Here is a 20,290-nt window from a genome sequence, read left to right on the forward strand (position 1 = left end):
ATTACACTCTGAAAAAGTGATTATTCATATTCCTTAGCCAGTTTTCAATTCATGTGAACCCAGTATATTCCTTTGGATTCATGTAGCTTTAAGTTGGATGATATACCTTTTATGAGGCATCTACTTCATACTGTCGCTTTCTGGAAATCTAAATATATAATGTTCTATACATCCATATCAACTCCATGTTGCTTTTTCTAAGAATTCTAATTACTCAAACTAGACCTTTCTTTTATTAATTATAATAAAATTATATTGTTGTGCAAGTATCCTTCTAGTTAAACTCTCATGTTCATTTCCAAAAGTTCACCAGTAACAGACGAAAAGCTGGTAAGTACAGTATACTGTATATTCTTGGTTCAGTTTTGTCTCTGTGCTAGGCGTCCATCTAAATAGGTGGCTCAAGAGGCCTGAGCAGATGGAAATCACAATGGTCAGCAGGATGTGTAACAGATACTTCATTAACACTCATACTTGTTCTACACCAACTGCCACCATGAGTCCCTTTATATACCATACCAGTCAAATTTAACCACTTGTAAAAATGTGTCTTTTGACCAATTAACTAATTTATCAATGTACAGACAAAAGAAGTCTTAACAGCCTCTAGTGGCAGATCAGTTTCAACTAAGATCCACACTCCCCTTTATGAAGTGGTCTTAAATCTGCAGTTCTCCAATATGTGATTGCAGCTCCCATCTTCATTTTAAATATCCTGGTTAGTATGAATAACATTTCCTTAAGTATCATTTTCCTGTATCATGCCCTGAGGTAATGGTGATAGTTCTAAGCTGCCGCTCAATAACTTATGTAATACCAGACTTAGTGTCAGTTACTGTATATTATGTTTAATTTGTCAGTACTAATGGAGCTCTTTCTATACGCTGGGACATGTTGTTGACTTCTTTCGTAAAAACGTGTTTTTATCTATAGTCCTGCCCTACCACCACTTCTATCTAGCCTGTATTCCTGAAAAAGTGTATCATTCATTTTGTACACACACAGTACTTGTCATCTTCCCTAGACAAACTGTATTTCAATAGTTCCAAAACTGTAATCTTAATTTTTAATGCATTAGCCTCAGTAAGGTTCATTAGTCACTGGTAGTTACATACTATAGTTGCTTACTACACTAGATAAGTAAAATGACCAGAGTAAATATTTTAAATGGCAGAAGAGAAGAAGAGAAATGGGGACTTACTTGGACTGTGGTGGAAACAGATAAAGAGACCAGCTGTTTCTGTGTCGACAGCATTCTGGCTGATGTTTTTCACACCACCTTTTAATTCTAGCTAGACGGCCCTGGGAAGACAGGAACAAAAGTAACACATTCTGAATATTACAGCAGTGGCACTAGAGGTCAAAAAGGCATTAAATGGCTTCTGAAGAGCTAAAACTGGAAGTGTCTCTACCAAGGGTTCTCTTGTCTTTTAACACAAAACCTGGGCTATTATTACTTAGCTCTGACCAGGATAATCCCTAAGGCGAGTATAATAGATAAATTTTGTTTTTATCTACCAGTAATCCAGTAACCCAAGTGATTAGCTATGTCCTTGTGAGTCCACATGACAGTCTTCAGCCCTCTTAAATTAAATTCACATTTCCAGGTTTACTTACAAGCTCAGTGCATCCCAGGCCACGATAAGATATTATCAATGAATTAGGACTGGTTTCCAAAAAAACAGGCAGCGCGTTTGACTAATGTGATATACAGTATAAAAGAGTAGACATGTTCTCTTAAGCCAGTAAAACCACTTCTCTTGAAGTATTCTTTATAAACATCCTTTGTGGTTCAAGGGTCAGAAATTAGTCATGAAGTTGGCTCCTGTGCTGTATGCCTCTCGTTAAAAGAAGTCAGTCCTTTCTGGAACAAAGCCAGATGCCTGTACTTGTGTGTTTTCTTAAAATAAAAATGTTCTGAACTATCATGGCACTGTCTTTAATCAATTCGAACTAGACATTCTTCACCCCAGAGTCCATAAGTAGAGTGATTTCATTTCTAAGAGCTGCACATTTATGCTTTTCTACTAAATGTACAGTAGGGCACCTGTGTTTGACTGGAATTTCCATACAAGTAGATCAATCTCATTAGGTCTTAGGGTTTCTGAGGTCCTCGCTTTGAACGGTGTAACCACAGCTCTCTTGAGCAGATGTCTTGTCACAATAGGCATTGTGAAAGATTTTAGGGTTTAGGGAAATTTGTTAAATGGAATTACATCTGAGGGCCATAACTACTATATTTATTAAAGTACATAAAATTTAAAAGTACATATACAGTAATATTACTAAATGACTTGTGGGAAAATTATATTTCCCAGGACCCTGGAGGTGTGGGGCTGCAAGACTAACTAACCCACCCATTACAATAACACCATATTAATTAAAAATGCAACTTTGAGGTTTTAGAACCAATAGCATTTATTGCATTTAATATCCCTCACAATTTAAACTTAATACATTCCAACTATTATTCCATGCTTACATGTACTGTACTTCTGGACAATATATAAATGATCAATGAGAAGAATTAGTAAGAGGCTGAGAACATTACTTTGTGCTTCAAAGGTTTCTAACACCTCTGCACCTCGTAACTGGTATCAGATTGGTGAAAAGTTGGATAAAAGGAGGGGTGTTCCGAGATAAATGGCGAGAAGTAAGGAGAAGTCTTTCCTACGTCAAAGGTGTCAAAGGATTGTCAGGAAGTTATGGTGCAGCTGCTGTCCCACTCACCATGTTGACTTCATCTTCGCCATTGTCATCTTCACTCTGGGCATCATCCAGGGAGAACTGGGGCACTGTGGCTGTGGGGGAGGTCTTGCCATTGCAGTCCTGGCGCTCAGGGAGTGGGGGGCGGGTGCTATGCAAACTAGCTGAGCGGCAGAGGTAGTGTGGCACCTGCAGAGTGTCAGGCGGTAGTTCGAAGGAGCTCTTGGTCTCCAAGGACTCCATGCGGTGACGTTGTAGGGAGCTGCTGGCAGAGCCCCCATCACACTCTGAGCCCTCATCTTCCTCGGAGCTGGACTGCCCATCCCCTGAGAGAAGTGAGCGGCGCTCCCCGGACTGCCTCTTCTGCTTCTTCAGGCTGGGCGCCCGGCCAAGGCTGTTCCAGCTTGAACGTCGGCTGTTCCAGCTGCTGGCTGTGCTCCAGGGAGCGTAAGGGGAGCTTCGTGCGCTGGACTGCAGGGACATGGAGACACCCATTACGCTGTGTTTCCTGAGTTAATAGTCACAAATAGATGGAAGCTCACCATTCCCAGAATGTAATGGGTAAAGCAAGGACAGTCTTGTATTAATGTAACAAACACGGTCCTGTCATCAGGTTTCAATACCATTCCCTACAGGAACCATCATTTTCAGTGACGAGTTAGCTATCCATCCACTGAAGTCATTATGGCAGATCAAGTTAAAACAGATCACTGGTGTCAGTACGGCTCCAAGTGCAAAACTCTAATAAACTCCAAAGACAGTGTGAGGAAGAAAGAATAGGAAACAAAAGGCTTAAGTGGAGCGCAGTTGCCCAATGGCAGTAGGGTTACACACACTTACTGTATCTATTATCTGGAGAGCTATCCATTGTGGCTGCACAAATTGTAAAAGGGAATACAGTTAGCCTGTCGCCACTAGCTCTGATAATGTGACAAAGCATCATTTCTAACAATGGGCTGTAAAACAACCCAGTGTTTTCTTAAAATGTGTAGTACTTCTACTTTAAAATATAGCCTTCTGATCACTGAAGACGTAAAAAAGCGATATGGGTCTTGTCGCTCAATGAATGCATAACTTTAGGTCCATAAGGGTCTTCTTGATTTGATTCTTATTTACAAAACTGAGCCATATATTGAGTTCACCCAATTCTATCCCCTTTTCCCCATCAAGAAAGCACTGATCACTGACATTTGATAACCTGCTAGAGCTAAACTGTAGGCCTTGAGGTAAACATTTAGCTACTTTTGGTCTGTATGAAGATTCCGTACTACTCTATAACTGTTCTATTCATTTACCGAAGAGCCTTCTAAAATTTATTTTAATGTAATATGGACTGACATTTAATTTTCTTTTAGAATAGTTTTGGGAATGACAGGTTATAAACATATGTTTTTTGAGGTTAAACAATAATTGAACATTAGTGCCAGCTGCATAGACATTCTGCAGTAGTTATCAACTGATTTTGCAGCTGTAAGAGCTGAAAATTTAGAAGCTTCTAAATTTGACTCTTAAGATCCTACTAAATTGCTCACTTCTGACACATTTCCAACATACATGAAGGGTTACATAAGAAAGAATCATCCTCTAATTGTATGCCAATAGGCTAGAATCAAGTGTCAAAACAACAGGCTATTTATCTGAATACTTTACCCAAACCATACTTCTTCAACATCTGTATTCGATGTTGCTGTTACATTATTCTTGTCTTACTCACATTTCTTCCAACAATATATTGTAAAGTTTTAACAACCATTTATAAATGAAACATAAACTACTTCTAAAGTCAACAGTAGTCCCATTATCTCATGGAAGAGTGTGTGTGTCAAAATTCCTCTAAGATTAAAAGTTTTACAGTAACTTCAGCCCAAAGGGAAAGACAGCTGGGTCTGTTCGTACTGTAAAACGCCTGTGTTGTGCTACTTTTGTCACCTGTTTTTACATTTGTTACAGAGCCTTCTAAAATGTATTTTAATCCAATACTGTATAAGCTGCCATCACATTGTGTTTCTGTCTCATTGTTATAAAAGAAAAGTAAAATAAATTAAATTAGTGTCCTCAGAGATCTGTCATTTGTCTGAGGTTTTGTGCTTTCTTTAAGGAAAAAAGGAATATACTTTGTATACAGTATATAAAAAATATAGCTAAGCCATTTATGTGACAAAATTTGAGAGATGTTTAGGAATCACAAGTATGAAAAAAGTTCCTTCACCATTATCAAATACATTTAGAACCCCTAAGACCATATTCATGATTGTGATTACTGTATAAGTAAAATTATGTACATGTTATGAAAACCTGAAAATTTGGTTTCCCTGTGGTTGAGTGTAATTGTTATAACTGCTATAAAGAGTGGGATCATTATTTTTAATTTTTCCCAGAACTCTGTGCTACCCTGTTGTGAAACCCACTTCTAAAAGAACACCACCACTGCCCTGCCATACATAAATCCCACTGTAGTGACTACTTTCAGGTCTTAAATTCTACTTCTGGCACACACTTGCTAACAGGTGTAATGCTGCTGTCCTACTGCAATACATACAGGTACAGTATCATGTATACTGCATTATGTCAGTTGTTGCATTGCATCTTATACTTTGTAAGCTACACATACAGTAGCAGTAAAGACACTATTGAATGTAAAAGCTTAATGCTGTAATTCCTTTTAGGCATTTTTTTTTTCATTTTAAGTTACCATCGGATATGAATAATATCAAATGCATAATAAATGTATAGTAATATGCAGTGAAATTATGAAATATATCAAAATACATTAGTCTTACATCATTTGAGCATCATTTGTACGTGGAAGTCCTCCTCTATCCTTTGCCAAAGAGTTTTAGTGAGTGAGAAGTGACCAGATTCAGCCTGCCCATGCTAGAGGAGATGCAGTGTATAGGTGTGCAGAGAGCCAGCTAATGTCACTGACCGGCGACTTGATGTCATAGCAGTTGGGGTCCATGGAAGAGCTGCTGCCACGGCGAGACTCATGCCCTAGAGCTGGGTCTCCAAACCCAGAGCTCTTGGGCACAGGCATGGGAGTGGCAGCTGTGTGGGTGATCAGAGGGGGTGTCAGACTGTTCTTCATCTCCACGTGACCATTAATGGGCACTACTGGAGGCAAAGATATCACATTATCAATTGTGCAATTACAGACCTCACTGAACAGCAGGGGGTTTACTAGCCTTCTAATTTCCCTATACACTGTTCATACAATATAATGACTGTTTACATAAATGGCTGTTCTGTGATGTTTCTTTTAATTGGTTAATGAGGAGAGAGAAACACAACTTTCCCCTGTTAGAGACATTGATCTTAAGTTGGAAGCACCTGTGGTTTCCAGGAAGTTCACAAATTGATTGTTGTTTCTCTATCAATTTCAAGAAACATCACATAGCTTTAAAGAATACCTGTGGCCAAATATGTGCTAAACGGATTGAAGGTGGGTTGGGAAGGTGTTAAATTCATTCAGAGTTTATGATAATCTTGTCATAATGTGAAAAATAATAAACAAACTACTGGTACTTTGCTTAAGCAGAAAACATGCTGTAATTTAGATGTTTTTGCAACTCCCTGTAACCCTTAACAGATAAGTAAAAGCTTTTCACTAAAGTGTTAAATTTGGGTGCATTACTTTTTAGAATTAATTTTGTAGGCCTTTTGTAGTTCCTCAGGAAACAGGTTTCTTAATCCCTGGCTAGGAGATGATACTCTTACCAGCTGAGGTGGAAACCTCCTTCTTGCTTTTGCGTACATCTTCCATGCTCTGGGAGTAGAAGTCTGTCTCAGAGTCAGACTTGGAGGCATCTCCCTTTCACACAAATGACAAAACCAGAATTAGAGGGTGCAGAATTCAGACAGGCCAAGGCAGAGAGATGGGGGGAGCAGGTAAGTTAGCTTTCCTGTATCCTCCATGTCTTCTGTTTAGGTTTTCTTGTAACAAACAGGAGAAGGGGCCTAGCAGTCCCAGTATCCCCAGGCACAGTGTAACATGCAGGAATAGTCTAGGTCTATTGTCTTACACCGCACTAAGGCATTCACAGCAATTGGAACAATGCAGCTAACATCAGAGTATCGCTGCATTGCTGAATGGTATCAGCAGAGACCTAATGCAATGCAAGTCAAGGTCAAAGATCTTAATTTCCATAATCCCACAGTATTGTCTATCATGTATGTATCATTACATACTTAGTTAAGAAAATTAGTTGTAACTTTGTCTGACTGTATCGGTTAAGAAATATGGTTAATGAAATAATTTGATCAGCCTCAAAGCAGGAACGTACAGATGAATAATTTGAATAATCATCTCATACATTATGTGGATATTGTAGTGGTTTGCCTTTATAATGCACACTCTGAAGCACATGCTATTTGCCAAATCTTCTTTGCTTTCATATATTTTTGCTGTCAGGTTCAGAATCAGAAGGGCATTTAGGAGCAAATGTACAGTCAGGCAGTTATCAGGCTTGTTATCAGTGCACACAGACAGTTGTATCTTTTTCATTGACTTCTTTAATTTGTTTATCTACATCATCTTACAATCCAAGACGAGTGCAGATTATAGAAGACAAAACAATATTTCAGTGTGGTGTAATACAATTCATCACCTCCGTGTAACGTTTGACAGAATCACACCACTTTAGTCTTTGTATTGTCGCTTTGCTTTTTATAGTCTCCACTTAAGAGGGCAAAATAACAGAATGAGAAGGACATACAGTACTACCACTGTATGTCTTAGTTATGCTCAGAAATTACTCGCTTCTCAAACCATTGTGGATTTAAGCTTACTTGTTATATTAAAAAGGAAAAATATAGGGTAGTAATTAGTTAGTCACGCAATTAAGAAACTCATGAATATCAAAATGGAGATATCTAGTGGCACCAGCATTTAGATAATTTTAAAGAAATTTTAGAAGACTGTCAATAAAAATGACAGTATTGAAATGTGACAATTTGTTAATAATGCTGATGCTGGAGCTGTATAAATACTAGACTCGGTGACTGCAGTTCTGACAAACATTCTGATTTTGGAGTGATGCAACCCTGTCAGGTTTGTCACCCCAAGTCGTGAGTGGTGCAATGATGCTTGTTTTCTTTCCTATTCATGGGACAAAAACACAATAAAAAACTCAGTTATCAACTTGAATATTGGGATACTAATCTATAAAGAGTGGATAAATGAGAATCATTGCACCATCAAAACAAATAAAAAACTATATAGTACATACTTTACATAAAACAGAACACATACAGTTCTCATTCTTAGGGAAAAACACAACAGCAAAGCAAAATAACCACACCAATAGAATAATACTGTAATAAACAAGCTTTCATACTCAAACTAACAAGAAGAGCTTCCCCAGAGCAGCTGTGATAGGATGAACCTAATAGAGCAACATTACAAAGCATTTTGGGTACCAGCACCCCTCTCCCCTCACTGACTGGTAAGCCAATCAGAGCAGAGGGTCTGCTTTCTCCAGCTTTTACTCACAGCATGCCCAGAACTCTGCCATCGGCCCTGTTCAAATTCCTTCACTGATGCAGGCAGAAGGTTACCACTGTCAGGCCAAAGGTTGGCTACCTGTGTCCTTACTCCCAGTTTGCCTTTCTGAGCAGAAAAGGGGGTTCAATTATGAGAGAATATCCTAGGTAATTGACGAATTCATCCAAATAGAATACAGCCTATTCTCAAAAAGTAATAGGATGTTTGCTTGCCAGTGCAGCATTTTATTTGAAATCCAAACAGTTGATTTCTTTAGGCCAAATGAACAGGAAACATATAAAAAACAGAAAAGAACTCTCAATAAACCAGTAAAATCAAAGACCTGAAGAGGAAAGGCATCTGGAAAAGGAGAAGACAACTCTTAATTTGAGTAACTCATAATGTAACATTAATTACACAAAGGTGACACAGTAGTTTTCACAAACAGACTTTTTTCCAAGTCCCTTCGAAGTTTGAACATATACAGTACAGTACATAAACTTTCAGGTTTTGACTAGGGTCTTAGAGCCCACTTCTTGACATTACAAACACAACAGCAACTATCAAAAGTTCTGAAAGAAGTCAAATCTAAAGAGCATCTTATATGTTTTCATCTCAGGGCAATTGAATCTGATCAACTGAAGCCAAAGTGTCTCCATAGAATCAGTATTTTGGTAGTCGTCCTTAAACATACAGTAAGGGGTAAACAGTTTTTACCACAGTCTTCGTAAGATCTATCAACTGCCTTGTGCATAACTTTCCATTAACTGAACAGGCTGTCCCATGATTTTCTATTAGGGATAATTGATCGTCCTTAGTAACATCACAAATGTTATGTATCTGAGGAACATTTTTCAAAAAGACAGACTCATTCCTGTCAGGTTGTTAATGTTTTTTTTTTATATTCCATTCTGATGTCTCAGTTTCAATATCAGGGGACCTATTTAAAAAAAACAACAAATCAATTTCTTATTTTATACGCAGTCTAGTCCAAACAGAATGAAACAGTTTGTACTGATATAAGTTGAGCACCTTCAGTATGGGTATCATATGGCCACATTCTTCATAAACAAGTTAAAAAAAACTGTGAATCTGAAAGGGACTTAAAATCAAGTCTGCTTTTGGAAATACAACCACACATGACATGAGCTACTGTATGAACATCGAGTCTCCACTGTTAGTGAGTTTTGGTGACTTCATGCGGAGCCTTTACATACCCCCAAGTCGACAGGCAGCTGAATACAGCTTAACTGCCCATGCATATCTTCCTTCTTGGTAATTTCCTGAAGTAAAAATGTTTAATTTTTTATGGCAAATATAGGTAAGGCACAAAACCAGGTAATCAGAGATCCACAGTTCTTTTGAATGGACAGCAAAAAAAAAATACTTTCTAATGAGGAGTGTGAGTGGAAGTTGATAAAATGATGAGCCTTTTATCATATAGTCATTATGTAATTTTTATTTGTGAGAACAAAAAAAAAACTAATCAGCTAATATACAACATGACTTCACAAAACATATTGCAGAATTAATTAATACATAGACATATATTTAGGAACTGTATGCATAAGGCCATTTGCAAAGAGGTTTTACCTCTACAGTATGTCTGAAGATAATTACAAAGGTATGAAAGTGAAAATCTGTCAGAACACAAGCTGGTTTTGAAATAGAAGAATAAGCTTTCTTTCATTGTAGTAGAAATTTGGAACGTTGTAATAGAAATCTGATATTTGCTGATTGGGTAGCATAGAAAACTAAAGAGAAAAAAGAGCTTTTCAAAGACTTCCTCCAGTTTTCCTTAGATAGCTGTTTTCAATTTTGTTAGTTTTCTTCAGGAAAGGTTTTGTTGTATTCCTGCAGTACAGGAAGTCAATGTCACTTATATATGCTCATCCTAGACAGGATGTGCATTGTCAAGCCAGTCTCCTGGTGTGGCACTCATCAGGAAGAGACCCCTGGGTATCGAGGCAGGTGTGGTCAGGCAAGCATTTGATCAGTCAAACCTGCTGCTGCCTTGGTGTGAGATGGGGTCCAGCTTGATCATGGAAGCATCTGGACGTACAGTATTGTGTCCAGGCACTACAGTCAGTAAGAGGCCAAGCATGACTAAGCATGGATGTGAACCTGCAGTCCCCAAGATGTAGGGCTCACCCTGCACTGAGTGGAGCACCTTAATGAGATGAGATGTTCAAAATGTATCTGTTACTAATTTTGTTTTTAGACATACACCAGGAAATAAAATATTGAGGGAAATATGAAAAACAAGAATTGATATTCTGATTGTGCTAACATATTTTATGGATGTTTTGTTGGTACATTTTTTTATTAAAAATATATGTGCAGTATGCAACCACAACTTGCAGACTCCATTGGTGAGGGTGGCTTGGTGTTTCACATTGATTTAAAGAACCTGCAGCAAATGTTGAGTTTTTTTATATAACAGGAATCTACATTAAAAAAAAACAACAAAAGTGCAACTTTTAGATTTTATTACCCGTTATGGTTGCATTCTTTCGTCACATGTTAAGACTGATGTTCCGAACTTTTAATATAAGAGACAGAAATAGTTTGTGACAGACAGCACAGATGTAATGCTTTAAGATGATCTCTCATTATGTGCTAATGGAGTAGGTGACTAAAATGTGATGGCTGTATTTAAATATTTTGAAAGGCATGCGCTTGATATTTTATAACCTGTCAAAATTTGAAATACAAGTACTACAGGACCTGAAAATGGAGTCTATACGTTAACAAGCCTTAACAAGTTGACCAAGGCACTATATGTTTAATGGACAGAAACCATTACAAGACGTCTTTTTAAATAAGAGTTCCCAACAGGTTTCTGTCTCAGCCTATCCACAATCAGTCATTCACAGCCAGAGTATTTGGCTAGGGCTGTGAGCTGCTGGTTCCACTTATTTCTAAAGAGCAAAAGACTGAGGTAAAGTGGCTGCCAAATGCTGCAACAGCAAAATGTTAAAAGAAGGCATACTGTATATGTCCTTGAAGAAATCCTACTACTCCTGTACTTAACTTTAATATTTTACTCAGGTGTCAGAGACCATTATGGAATGGGCGTCTATAAGTCACAACATGAACCTTGCACTAGAGCTGTACTAGAGTTTCAATTGAATGATTTCAGCTTTCTGCCCTGTTTCTGTCTTTTCCCCAGTATACAAACCCACGTGAGCGGACAGGCCTTATGGTCTAAGGTTGTCATCTGAACTGCCAGTAAATTAGCCTCCATAGCTGGTTCTTTTTTTTTCTATCATGAAAGTAGAAAGCCTTCACAATCTTACATTTTATACACCAAATGTTTCGAGTTTCGTTCTGGCATAGATGAAAATAGTATGGGAGTCAGGAAGGCTTTGGGAAGACAGAAAAGGAAAAGTGTGTGCATGTTCAGTACAGATATGTTTGTCCTACTCATAATTCTAATCTTAATCTACTAGGAATGGCACAGGGTGGTCCTGACAATTCATCTGCTGGGTAGGCTTAATGTAATTAGACAAAGGACTCAAGGAATCTATAGATTTTGACAGGTCAACTTGTAAATTGCATTAGAGTGCATGTCTCTTAATAGTACAACCACCAATACATTCCATTTCAATGTATTCCATAAGTGTACATTTCTCTTTACAATTCCAGTTGTGTTCTTTTACTGTATTTTTTCATTATATGAGCACTTTATCTCTTGGCTTTATTGTGGGTTTACAGATCACTATAAACGTTTGAAAACAATTTGGAAGTGAACTGGGAATAGAAGTTGAAGAAGACATTGTGATTCCAGAAATTGCTGCTGTTAGAACAGACAGGCTAGTGAAATGTACAGTATCAGATCCAGACAGGGCTGACACAAAAAAGAGTGACAGGCTCACTGACAGGAGACCCAAACACCTCTTCACAGAAAACAGCCATTGTCGTTACCTAGCAACTGTGAGTCACAGGAAAGTCAGTCACTAAAAATAACAAGGTGTTTGCAGACAAAAGGCATGAAAATGAAACAAACGGCTCTCAGGGAATCTGTGAGACCAATGCACCAAAATCATGATTCAAATGAAGTTTTTGGCTTGACTTCTAAAATAACAATACCTACTTTGTTCAATTTGCTGGGAAACAAAACAAAAAGATTCACATTTTGCATGCAGAATTCATTATCAGTACACACAATGTTGTAGTAAGTATCTGTAAAGCAAATAATAGACTTAAAATTTACTACATCACTCTTGTGAGACAAAATGCATATGTAAAATGCCAATTGAGGAGAGCTGATCAGACAGCAGTCCACCACATTTAACTACAGTATTTGGAATTTTGGGTAAAATTAAAAACTGTTTTCAGTTAAAATGGTTTTAAGATGAGACCTTTACCCCTTCAAGTCTCCCACAACAGTTTGGAGTAGAAAAATAAATCAGTCTGTATTGTACTGCAAGTGCTGAGTGGTACAATTGTACTGACCGATACAAAGGACAATATGTGGATTGAAGATTTAAAAGTTTATGATAGTATTACTGGTGAGATGTTTTCATTGTTTTGTTTGCTTTTTGCTTCTTTAAAAAGAGTTTTTAAAGGGTAGGCTGATCTAGAAATTGCAGGTTCAAGTCTTCGATTCCCGAAGCGGCTGCACACTGTTGGCTGAGAGCAGCTGAGGCAATGGAGGATTCGTGAGCCAGGACTAAGCAGGATCCCAGTGACACAGAGAGCCCTGTGCTCTCCCAGGCACCTGCAGGCTTAATGGAGTTTACAATGGGTGTTCAGGAGGGATCAAAGCAGCCACGTTCAACTAGCCTCAGCTCTCCTAAATCATAATCATTCCTGATGTCAATTCTTTAAGTTACAGTATATAACTTAAACAAGCCTCTTCTCTCTTTCGCATCTGGCTTTTGTGTCTTCTCCTCCACCCTATCTCGACCTTCGCAGCCACCCCTTAATTCACTCTCCGCTCCGTTTGGGGGATCTCGGCTCCTTGTCCTAGGAGGCTGGCCCTCAGCCAAACAGGTTAAGCCAAACCTACTGTACTACGACTCAACTACACAACGACCTTTTTCAATACACGTAGCTCTTGAATGTTTTTGAGGAACTGTGCAGTTGGTGACAGGTGTGCCTGTCCTCCAGTCGGTACTGGTCCTCCTGCTCGGGGCTGTGCTTCTGGTGAGATGTTAAAAGACGAACTTCTGGAATTTGAGTGAGTCAGAGGAGTCTGTCAACACTTCCTCATTCTTCTCTGATTTTAAATAGTATAGGTGTAGAGCAAAATAAATGCAGATTCTACATTAAAAAAGTGCCTTTACAAACGGAAACTTACAGTGACTTTAGACTTAAAGACAGGTACAGAATTCAACACCAGATACCTGGATGAGCTGAAACTGTGGAATACAATGACAAATAGCTCATTTTAAAAATCTTGAGAGTGTTGAAGGAGAAAGGTCATTTGCCTTTTTTACCTATGTAAATCCTTTATCTTGGTCTGATAAGGCCCATAAAGGAACACATTTCATGCCAAGTGAGAAAATACTCTGAGGAAGATTGGGATTGTAAGGAAAATGAGAAGGATGAAAGAGCAGGTGTGATCTAATGTAACCTTATTACTCAGAGACATTAAATAATAACTTGCAGTCTTACCCTTGTTTTTCTGAAATTGGACCCACATGGAAACTTTGGAATAGAATTGGTAATATTTTTTTATATGCTGAGTGTTTGCTTAAGTTGCAGGGAGGCTAGAGCTGAAAAGACGTCCTTTGCGGTGATGCAATCCCAGAGTTATGTTGTTTTGGCCGTCGTAGGTGAGCATAATGCATCCCTGGTGGTCAAGTCTGCCTAGGAGAGCAGAGGAACCCTCTGCTTAGAGAAGCCAAAAGCCATTAATGTCAATTGGCCCGCAGAACCGTCGCTCTTTAAATGGACCTGGCAGCTGAGCAACACCAACCCCCACACAGACCTCTACGCAGACCTGATGCCAAGGTGCCATGGTGTGAATGCGCTTGGCTGCTAGGGCCAGAGGGTGAGCATTCCTGCTTTTTGCTCCTGTTATACGAACATGTGTTTCTGAGGAAGACGGAACACAGCCTTCAGGCGTGTGTTCCCAAAGGTGGTGCTGCTCAGTGAATTAAGAATCTTCTCTTACAAACACAGTTTCATTTAAGGAAAGCCCTATAAATCTTAGGATCACCATTGCAAAATAAACTCAGCCCATATGCAATTCATTTAAGAAAAAAAAATAGAAATTAAGCAGGTCATGCACAGGCTCTCAGCAGTATGCAAGGTAATGGGCAGGAGGCAACAGCCCCATGCTAAAGTCCTCACGTTGCAATTTGTCTACTACCTTAAAATGGTAATAAATTCTGACGAAGTTCATCATATTGTGTTTGTCTCTAGCGTCATAAATGCAATCATTCAATATCTGTTGACTTTGCTTTGTTAATGTGCTAAATTACAATAGATAAGATTAATTTATTTAGCTCAATGTGTTTCTGTGCTTATCCTTGCTGCAGCGTGAGATTCATGTACGTGATGATGAGAGTCCACACAGGACTTTCTTAAACTACACTTTGACAAAACTGAGATTCTGTTCATAGGCTAGGCATCAGCTTTGAAAAGGTTCAGGTTTATTGTTGAAACCTTATTATTTAAACTTACTGTACTGTAGTTAGAAACCTTGGTGTAAACAATTAAAGCGCATGTTATAAACATCAACCTGTATAACATTTGGTTATGAACCTTGTGCTGCTGTTTTATTGTCTGATGTCAAAATATTAGCACATCCCTTTATTTTATCAAAATTAGAATACTATTATACCTTCCTTACAGGCTTCAATATGCCCAGAATCTTGCAACTCACATACTATTACATATTCTGCATCAGCACATTACACCTATACTCCGTAAATTGCACTTGCTCTCTGTGAAAATTAGAGTAGAGATTTTTTTTCCTTACAGTACATACTGTATAATGCAATGAATGTTCTCCAAACTGTTTTAAGAACTTATTGTTTTGAGATCTGCTGATTCAGGCTTCTTTACTTTCTTGAAGACCAGGCTCCACACAATGGATGATAAGAGCCTTGTCTTATGCAGCATTCTATCTATGGGATTACTTTTCTTCCTTCCTTCTTCTTGCCTTTTTGTCTCCCTGCCTTGTCTTTTACACAAGCTCGTCCACACCTTTAAGTTCATGCTCCAGCTCCCTCCCGGCTGGTCTCCTGGCCATGCTATTCACACTGTCAAACTAATTTGTGGACTCCCCGTTTTTCTTTTTTTTCAAATTTTGCTCATGTTACTCCGGTTCCTCTAATGGTTCTTTGTAGTTCCGTATATCTGTTTCAAAATACTGTGCTTGCCTACCAGTGTCTTAACACTGCTGACCCAGTAAAGTCTCTACTCCTTCGCTTCTCCACATACTGTACTCCTCCTTAACCACACTCGATATTCCTCTACACAATCTCCCCACCTCCAGTGCCCATTCATTCTTGTTCCTCACTATGCAGAGCTGGAATGAACTGGAAATTCATGGAAATTGTTTAGCCGTTGACCTCCTTTGGCATTTCTTTAAGATTCTTCTATTTAGACAGCACCTGTGATCTCTCGCTTTCACACTTTCTCACACTTTCTTTAGCACTAACCTCTTTCTGTACTGGATTCAGTAATTCCTTACCTAAATGCTGTTTACCAAATGAAGAACAATGTTTGCTCTGCTCTATACTGTTCTTCTAACATATGCCTACCTCACTGTTTGTCATTTATAATTTTTACATATTTCTTTTTTTCTTTACACAGTATATTGTTGCAAATTTTGTAGGTTGCCCTTGATAAGGGCATCTGCTGTGCTAATAAACATGAATACTAATAATTTCTTACTCCCTAAATTCACGAGACTCTGCTGATGTCCACATTTTTTCTAATTTTCCTTTTGCCTTCTATTCTATATAATATGTATGCTATTGTACAGGACTTCGGGCGCTTAGAAAACTACATAAATAAAAATGTATTATTATTAGAAATGTCTTGGCAATTTATAAATTAAAGACCCTCTAGAGGCAGATTGGCTGTAATTGCAACCTCTTCTTAGGAGAGACTACAACTGGAGAATACTGTATGTAGAAATCCAAGGCATTACACTCAAGCTACCAGTGCACTGCTTTAAATAGATTCTGTCTAGGGATTTACTTGCAGACCTGTACACTCTGATGTATTCCGAATAGCATATGTGAAAATGAAATAATCAGTGGATTGTGTAAACAAACTAGGAAATAACATATACAGTAGGTGATTACATTTTTTGTTATTATTAACCAAGCTGTTTGACCTTTGCGAGATCCCTGCATGCAAATTCAACTGTGTAAAGGACAAATATTACATCACCATAGTAGGTAGTGGAAAATGCTGAGTTAGTACGTTTTATGCAGAACATATCAGAAAGAAGGGGTAAGTGCAAATCCTCATTACCATTTAACAAAATAATCACCAAATGCAATTCCATTCAATTTATTCTTAAGTAAATTCTTTACAAAAGTGAAATTCACACTTTTAACATTTTAAAATATTTCTCCCTGCAAAGGCTGAAACAAAACTCTCTTAAACTTTCACAGTGGCACTGGCTGTAGCTCACATTAAGATAAACAGCTTAGGTTATATTAAATGAAAACACTTTTACTGAGCAAGAAATCACCTGCAAAGAAGATTTCAACCATTTTACTCAAGAGCTTGACAATCTCTGGCACTGTCAGCTGAACTCAACATGCTTGCCTTCTTAGCTTAGTAGAAAAATAATTCATTCTTCCTGAAACAGTTTTGCAGAAGATGTCAGGAAGATATTCATACTGTGTGATCAATGTTAAATTTGTCATAAATTAATTTAAAAAATAAAGTGTTCAACAGCAATGTGCTTGTTATGAGAAACATTAATTAGATTATAGTCTCTGAAGAAGAAAGTTCAGGTTTTGCAAATTGTCAATTCATGCCTGTTATGAAATGAAATGGAGAAAAAGAAAGCAAAGCAGAAAGAGAAAGGCTAGTAAGAACAGGGACTTGGAGATTCTTTACCTCAGTTTGGAATCCCTCCACCAAAATGGCCACCAGCAAGTTGAACAGAACGTAGTTCCCAAAGGTCATGAGAGCGATGAAGTAAAGGGCAGCCCAGGGAGAAGTAGAAGCCATTCCATTGTACAGCACCTTGTTCCAGTCCTCCTGAGTGAGGATCTGCACCCAACACACGACCATCAGGGACAACACTCACAAAAGACATCTTAACCAGAAACCCAAGATATATTTGCTGTGCCATGCGCATAATTTGGGATATGTCTGTGATCTGGGGGTCAGGTACTCTGTAAAAATCAAATACTGTATGTAAAAATGAGTTTCCTCTATGATATATTCATACTTAACCTCTTTATACTTAACAAACCTTATGCAACCATGCGCTGATTATATATTGATCTTAAATATTTTGTAATAGAAGAGTCTTCATGTTATTTAAGAAATACTAGTAACTAATGACCATAAAGAAATATACTTATTAATGAGATTTGTAGCACCGCCAAGTGTAAACATTTAAAAAACCTGTCATACTTTACAAATCTGGGGATGTGGCAAAAGGATTAGTGGTCAGACAAGAGAAAATTGGACTTTCTGTATAAATGAAAACAGTTACATACTGTATTTTGCAAACCTAATAAAGCTCATCACTCAGCCAACACAATAACTGCAGTCAAGCAGTTCTGCTTCTTATTAACAACTTGGAAACCTTGTCAGCACTGATGGGAACATACTGTAGATGGAGCAAAGTACTGGCAAATCTTAGGAGACAACCTGGTTCAAACCCAAAGCAGTAGGCCAAAGCTACAGTACATTGAGTAGCTTACAAATAAAGTAATGTGTCTGAGCGGACAAGTCAAAGTTCTGACTTGGATCCTATTGAGAATCTGTAAAAGACTTTTACAAAATGGGATGCCATGACATCTTGTCTCAGATAGCAGGATCCGTATTCTTTGCAAGGCACTGTAAATACATACATCATACTGTAGTATTTTACGTAAGTGTACATCCCCTTTATATATACCTATGTGTAATATACTGTACTTAAATGTGCATACTTACAGTATGTGTTTGCCATTTAAACGTACTGACATATTAGTGAAAAGAATCATCTACCTCAAAAATATTGTAAAACACCAGCACGTCTGTTAAAAAGACAAAATTGTAAAATTTAAGGCAGGTTTTTATTTACTACAATAACACACCTGACAGAATCTGAATATAAAAAACCGAACACAAAATGGATAGGATAGAATTACTTTTCATCTTACAACTTTAGGCCATACCCAGGTGTAGCAATTAATAAAGACCGATATAAATCTCATGACAAACTCTTGAAGTCAAAAACCACTTAAGAATAAGCCAATGATATTAAGATGGCCATGTCCAGAGGATCAAAGGGATACATCTTTTACAATAAAATGTTACATGATTCTCAAGTTGCTCAATCAGTAAACATGCTAGTCCAAATGCAAGTTGATTCCTATGATTACTGGTTTGACCCTGGGTCATGTCAGTAGCTGACAGTGACTTGGATTCCCCAAGTGGTTTTACTCAGTCAGTTAAGCTACTGTGTAGGGTGGGATCAGTTGGCCAGGGCTCCTTCTGCTCTCACCGACAGAAAAATACGGAAGAAAAAAGATGGAAACCGATCTCGGAAAAAGAATTTAATTAACACAAATCTTAAAATGATAGAACATAAAATGGCAAATGCCCTTCACACTCTGATCAGGAAGAAATGATAAAAGTAAAAATAGACTTATAGTTCCCAAATAAACAAAATGCTTAATTGCAAAGCTAAGAGGCAAGTTTCTTGTCTGTACTTCTTTCAAAAGGACCCATATTGTATACGGAGATAGAGCAGATAGTACATCCAAAATCCCAGTTATCAAAGGATTACCAGGGCATGTACAATAACATTGGGTACAACAATCACAGGAATATTTTTAAAACCTATTACTCCACTCAAAACACTATAAAACATCTTTAAAAACATCTTCAATAATGAAGAATTTCAAAGACTAGAGACCAAGCAAATTACCAATATTTTCTCCTTCGCCTATTGTATAAGATTTTATAATAAGATATAAGAATATATGCAAAGATCTCTTCAGCATGCAAAATGGACAGATCCAGACAAATCTTCAGATATTTTTGGTCACTGTCGTTTTTTATTTTTTTCTAAAATTATTAGGTTCCATTTTTCCATCCTGGCAAAACAGGTTTTTTCAAAGACTGATATTCATCCAACAATTCAAAGAATGTACCGTATTTAACCTAATTCATATATCTAGAATACTCTCAAAGTGTGTAAGCAGAAAAAAAACACAGGTGTTTTCTGTTCATAGGTCTTAATCATTCCGGGTTCAGTACATAAGACCAGTTACAAATAAGAAGCTATTTAGCCCATTTCGGTCTTTTAAAAGTAGACTCTTTATTGCTTTCATAAACACACTGTATGGTTCAAGTACAGTGACAAATAGACTTAAAAGACAGCCCCTTAGTCTGCACAGAGGTACCATATACTGTAAGGTTACTTATTATTCTACTATGTTTTTAAACATTTACCTCCTACTATTCATCACATAGTATAATAGAGATTACAGACAGGATTAATTTTCTAGGATTTTGATGAATTACAAGAGTTGTACATAATTGTTCAAATTTTAATTGTTCAAATTAACTTCTTGATTCGAAACCCTGTTGATCAAGCTGAGTATTTATATATCATGGAGTCTGAATGTCAGCAGAGCTTGCACATAAATTAAACAAACGTATTTGTCTCCTTAAGCCAGTCCTTGGTGGAACCAGCTTTGGCAGCCATATCTACTGCCTTCCACTATAGATACAGTAGGTGTTTCCCAGCTTTGCACATTGCGATGTGCCCATTCTTCCTGGCACAATTGTTCCAATTCTGATAAATTAATTAGGGATAATTGATTAACTCCAATTATCAATGCCTTGTCATAAGTTTACTATTGGAAATTATGACTTTGACTCTCACTCTCATTTTTTAAACCAATGTGGCTTTATGTGGCTTTCAGACTTGAGCTTCAGTTCATTGTCCTCCTAAAA

At 37.7% G+C, this 20,290-nt stretch overlaps 1 protein-coding gene across 16 annotated transcripts in view; it reads right to left on the reverse strand.

Moving 5' to 3' along the window:
* The window catches only part of cacna1g (calcium voltage-gated channel subunit alpha1 G), a 349,737-nt gene that overhangs the window by 99,569 nt on the left and 229,878 nt on the right, over window positions 1–20,290 (reverse strand). For 7 of the 16 annotated variants that reach the window (XM_088599318.1, XM_088599328.1, XM_088599317.1 and 4 more), the window contains exons 14-19: window positions 17,225–17,380; window positions 9,403–9,468; window positions 6,421–6,514; window positions 5,633–5,817; window positions 2,731–3,177; window positions 1,202–1,302 (exon numbers count right to left, since the gene is read on the reverse strand). In XM_088599318.1, the coding sequence (XP_088455444.1) occupies window positions 1,202–1,302; window positions 2,731–3,177; window positions 5,633–5,817; window positions 6,421–6,514; window positions 9,403–9,468; window positions 17,225–17,380 (1,049 nt within the window). The remainder of the gene's footprint in view (window positions 1–1,201; window positions 1,303–2,730; window positions 3,178–5,632; window positions 5,818–6,420; window positions 6,515–9,402; window positions 9,469–17,224; window positions 17,381–20,290) is intronic. The other 9 variants (XM_088599323.1, XM_088599319.1, XM_088599322.1 and 6 more) reach the window with 7 other exon arrangements.

This window comes from Lepisosteus platostomus, chromosome 11, assembly GCF_059453375.1.
Source record: "Lepisosteus platostomus isolate fLepPlt1 chromosome 11, fLepPlt1.hap1, whole genome shotgun sequence".
NCBI lineage: Eukaryota > Metazoa > Chordata > Actinopteri > Semionotiformes > Lepisosteidae > Lepisosteus > Lepisosteus platostomus.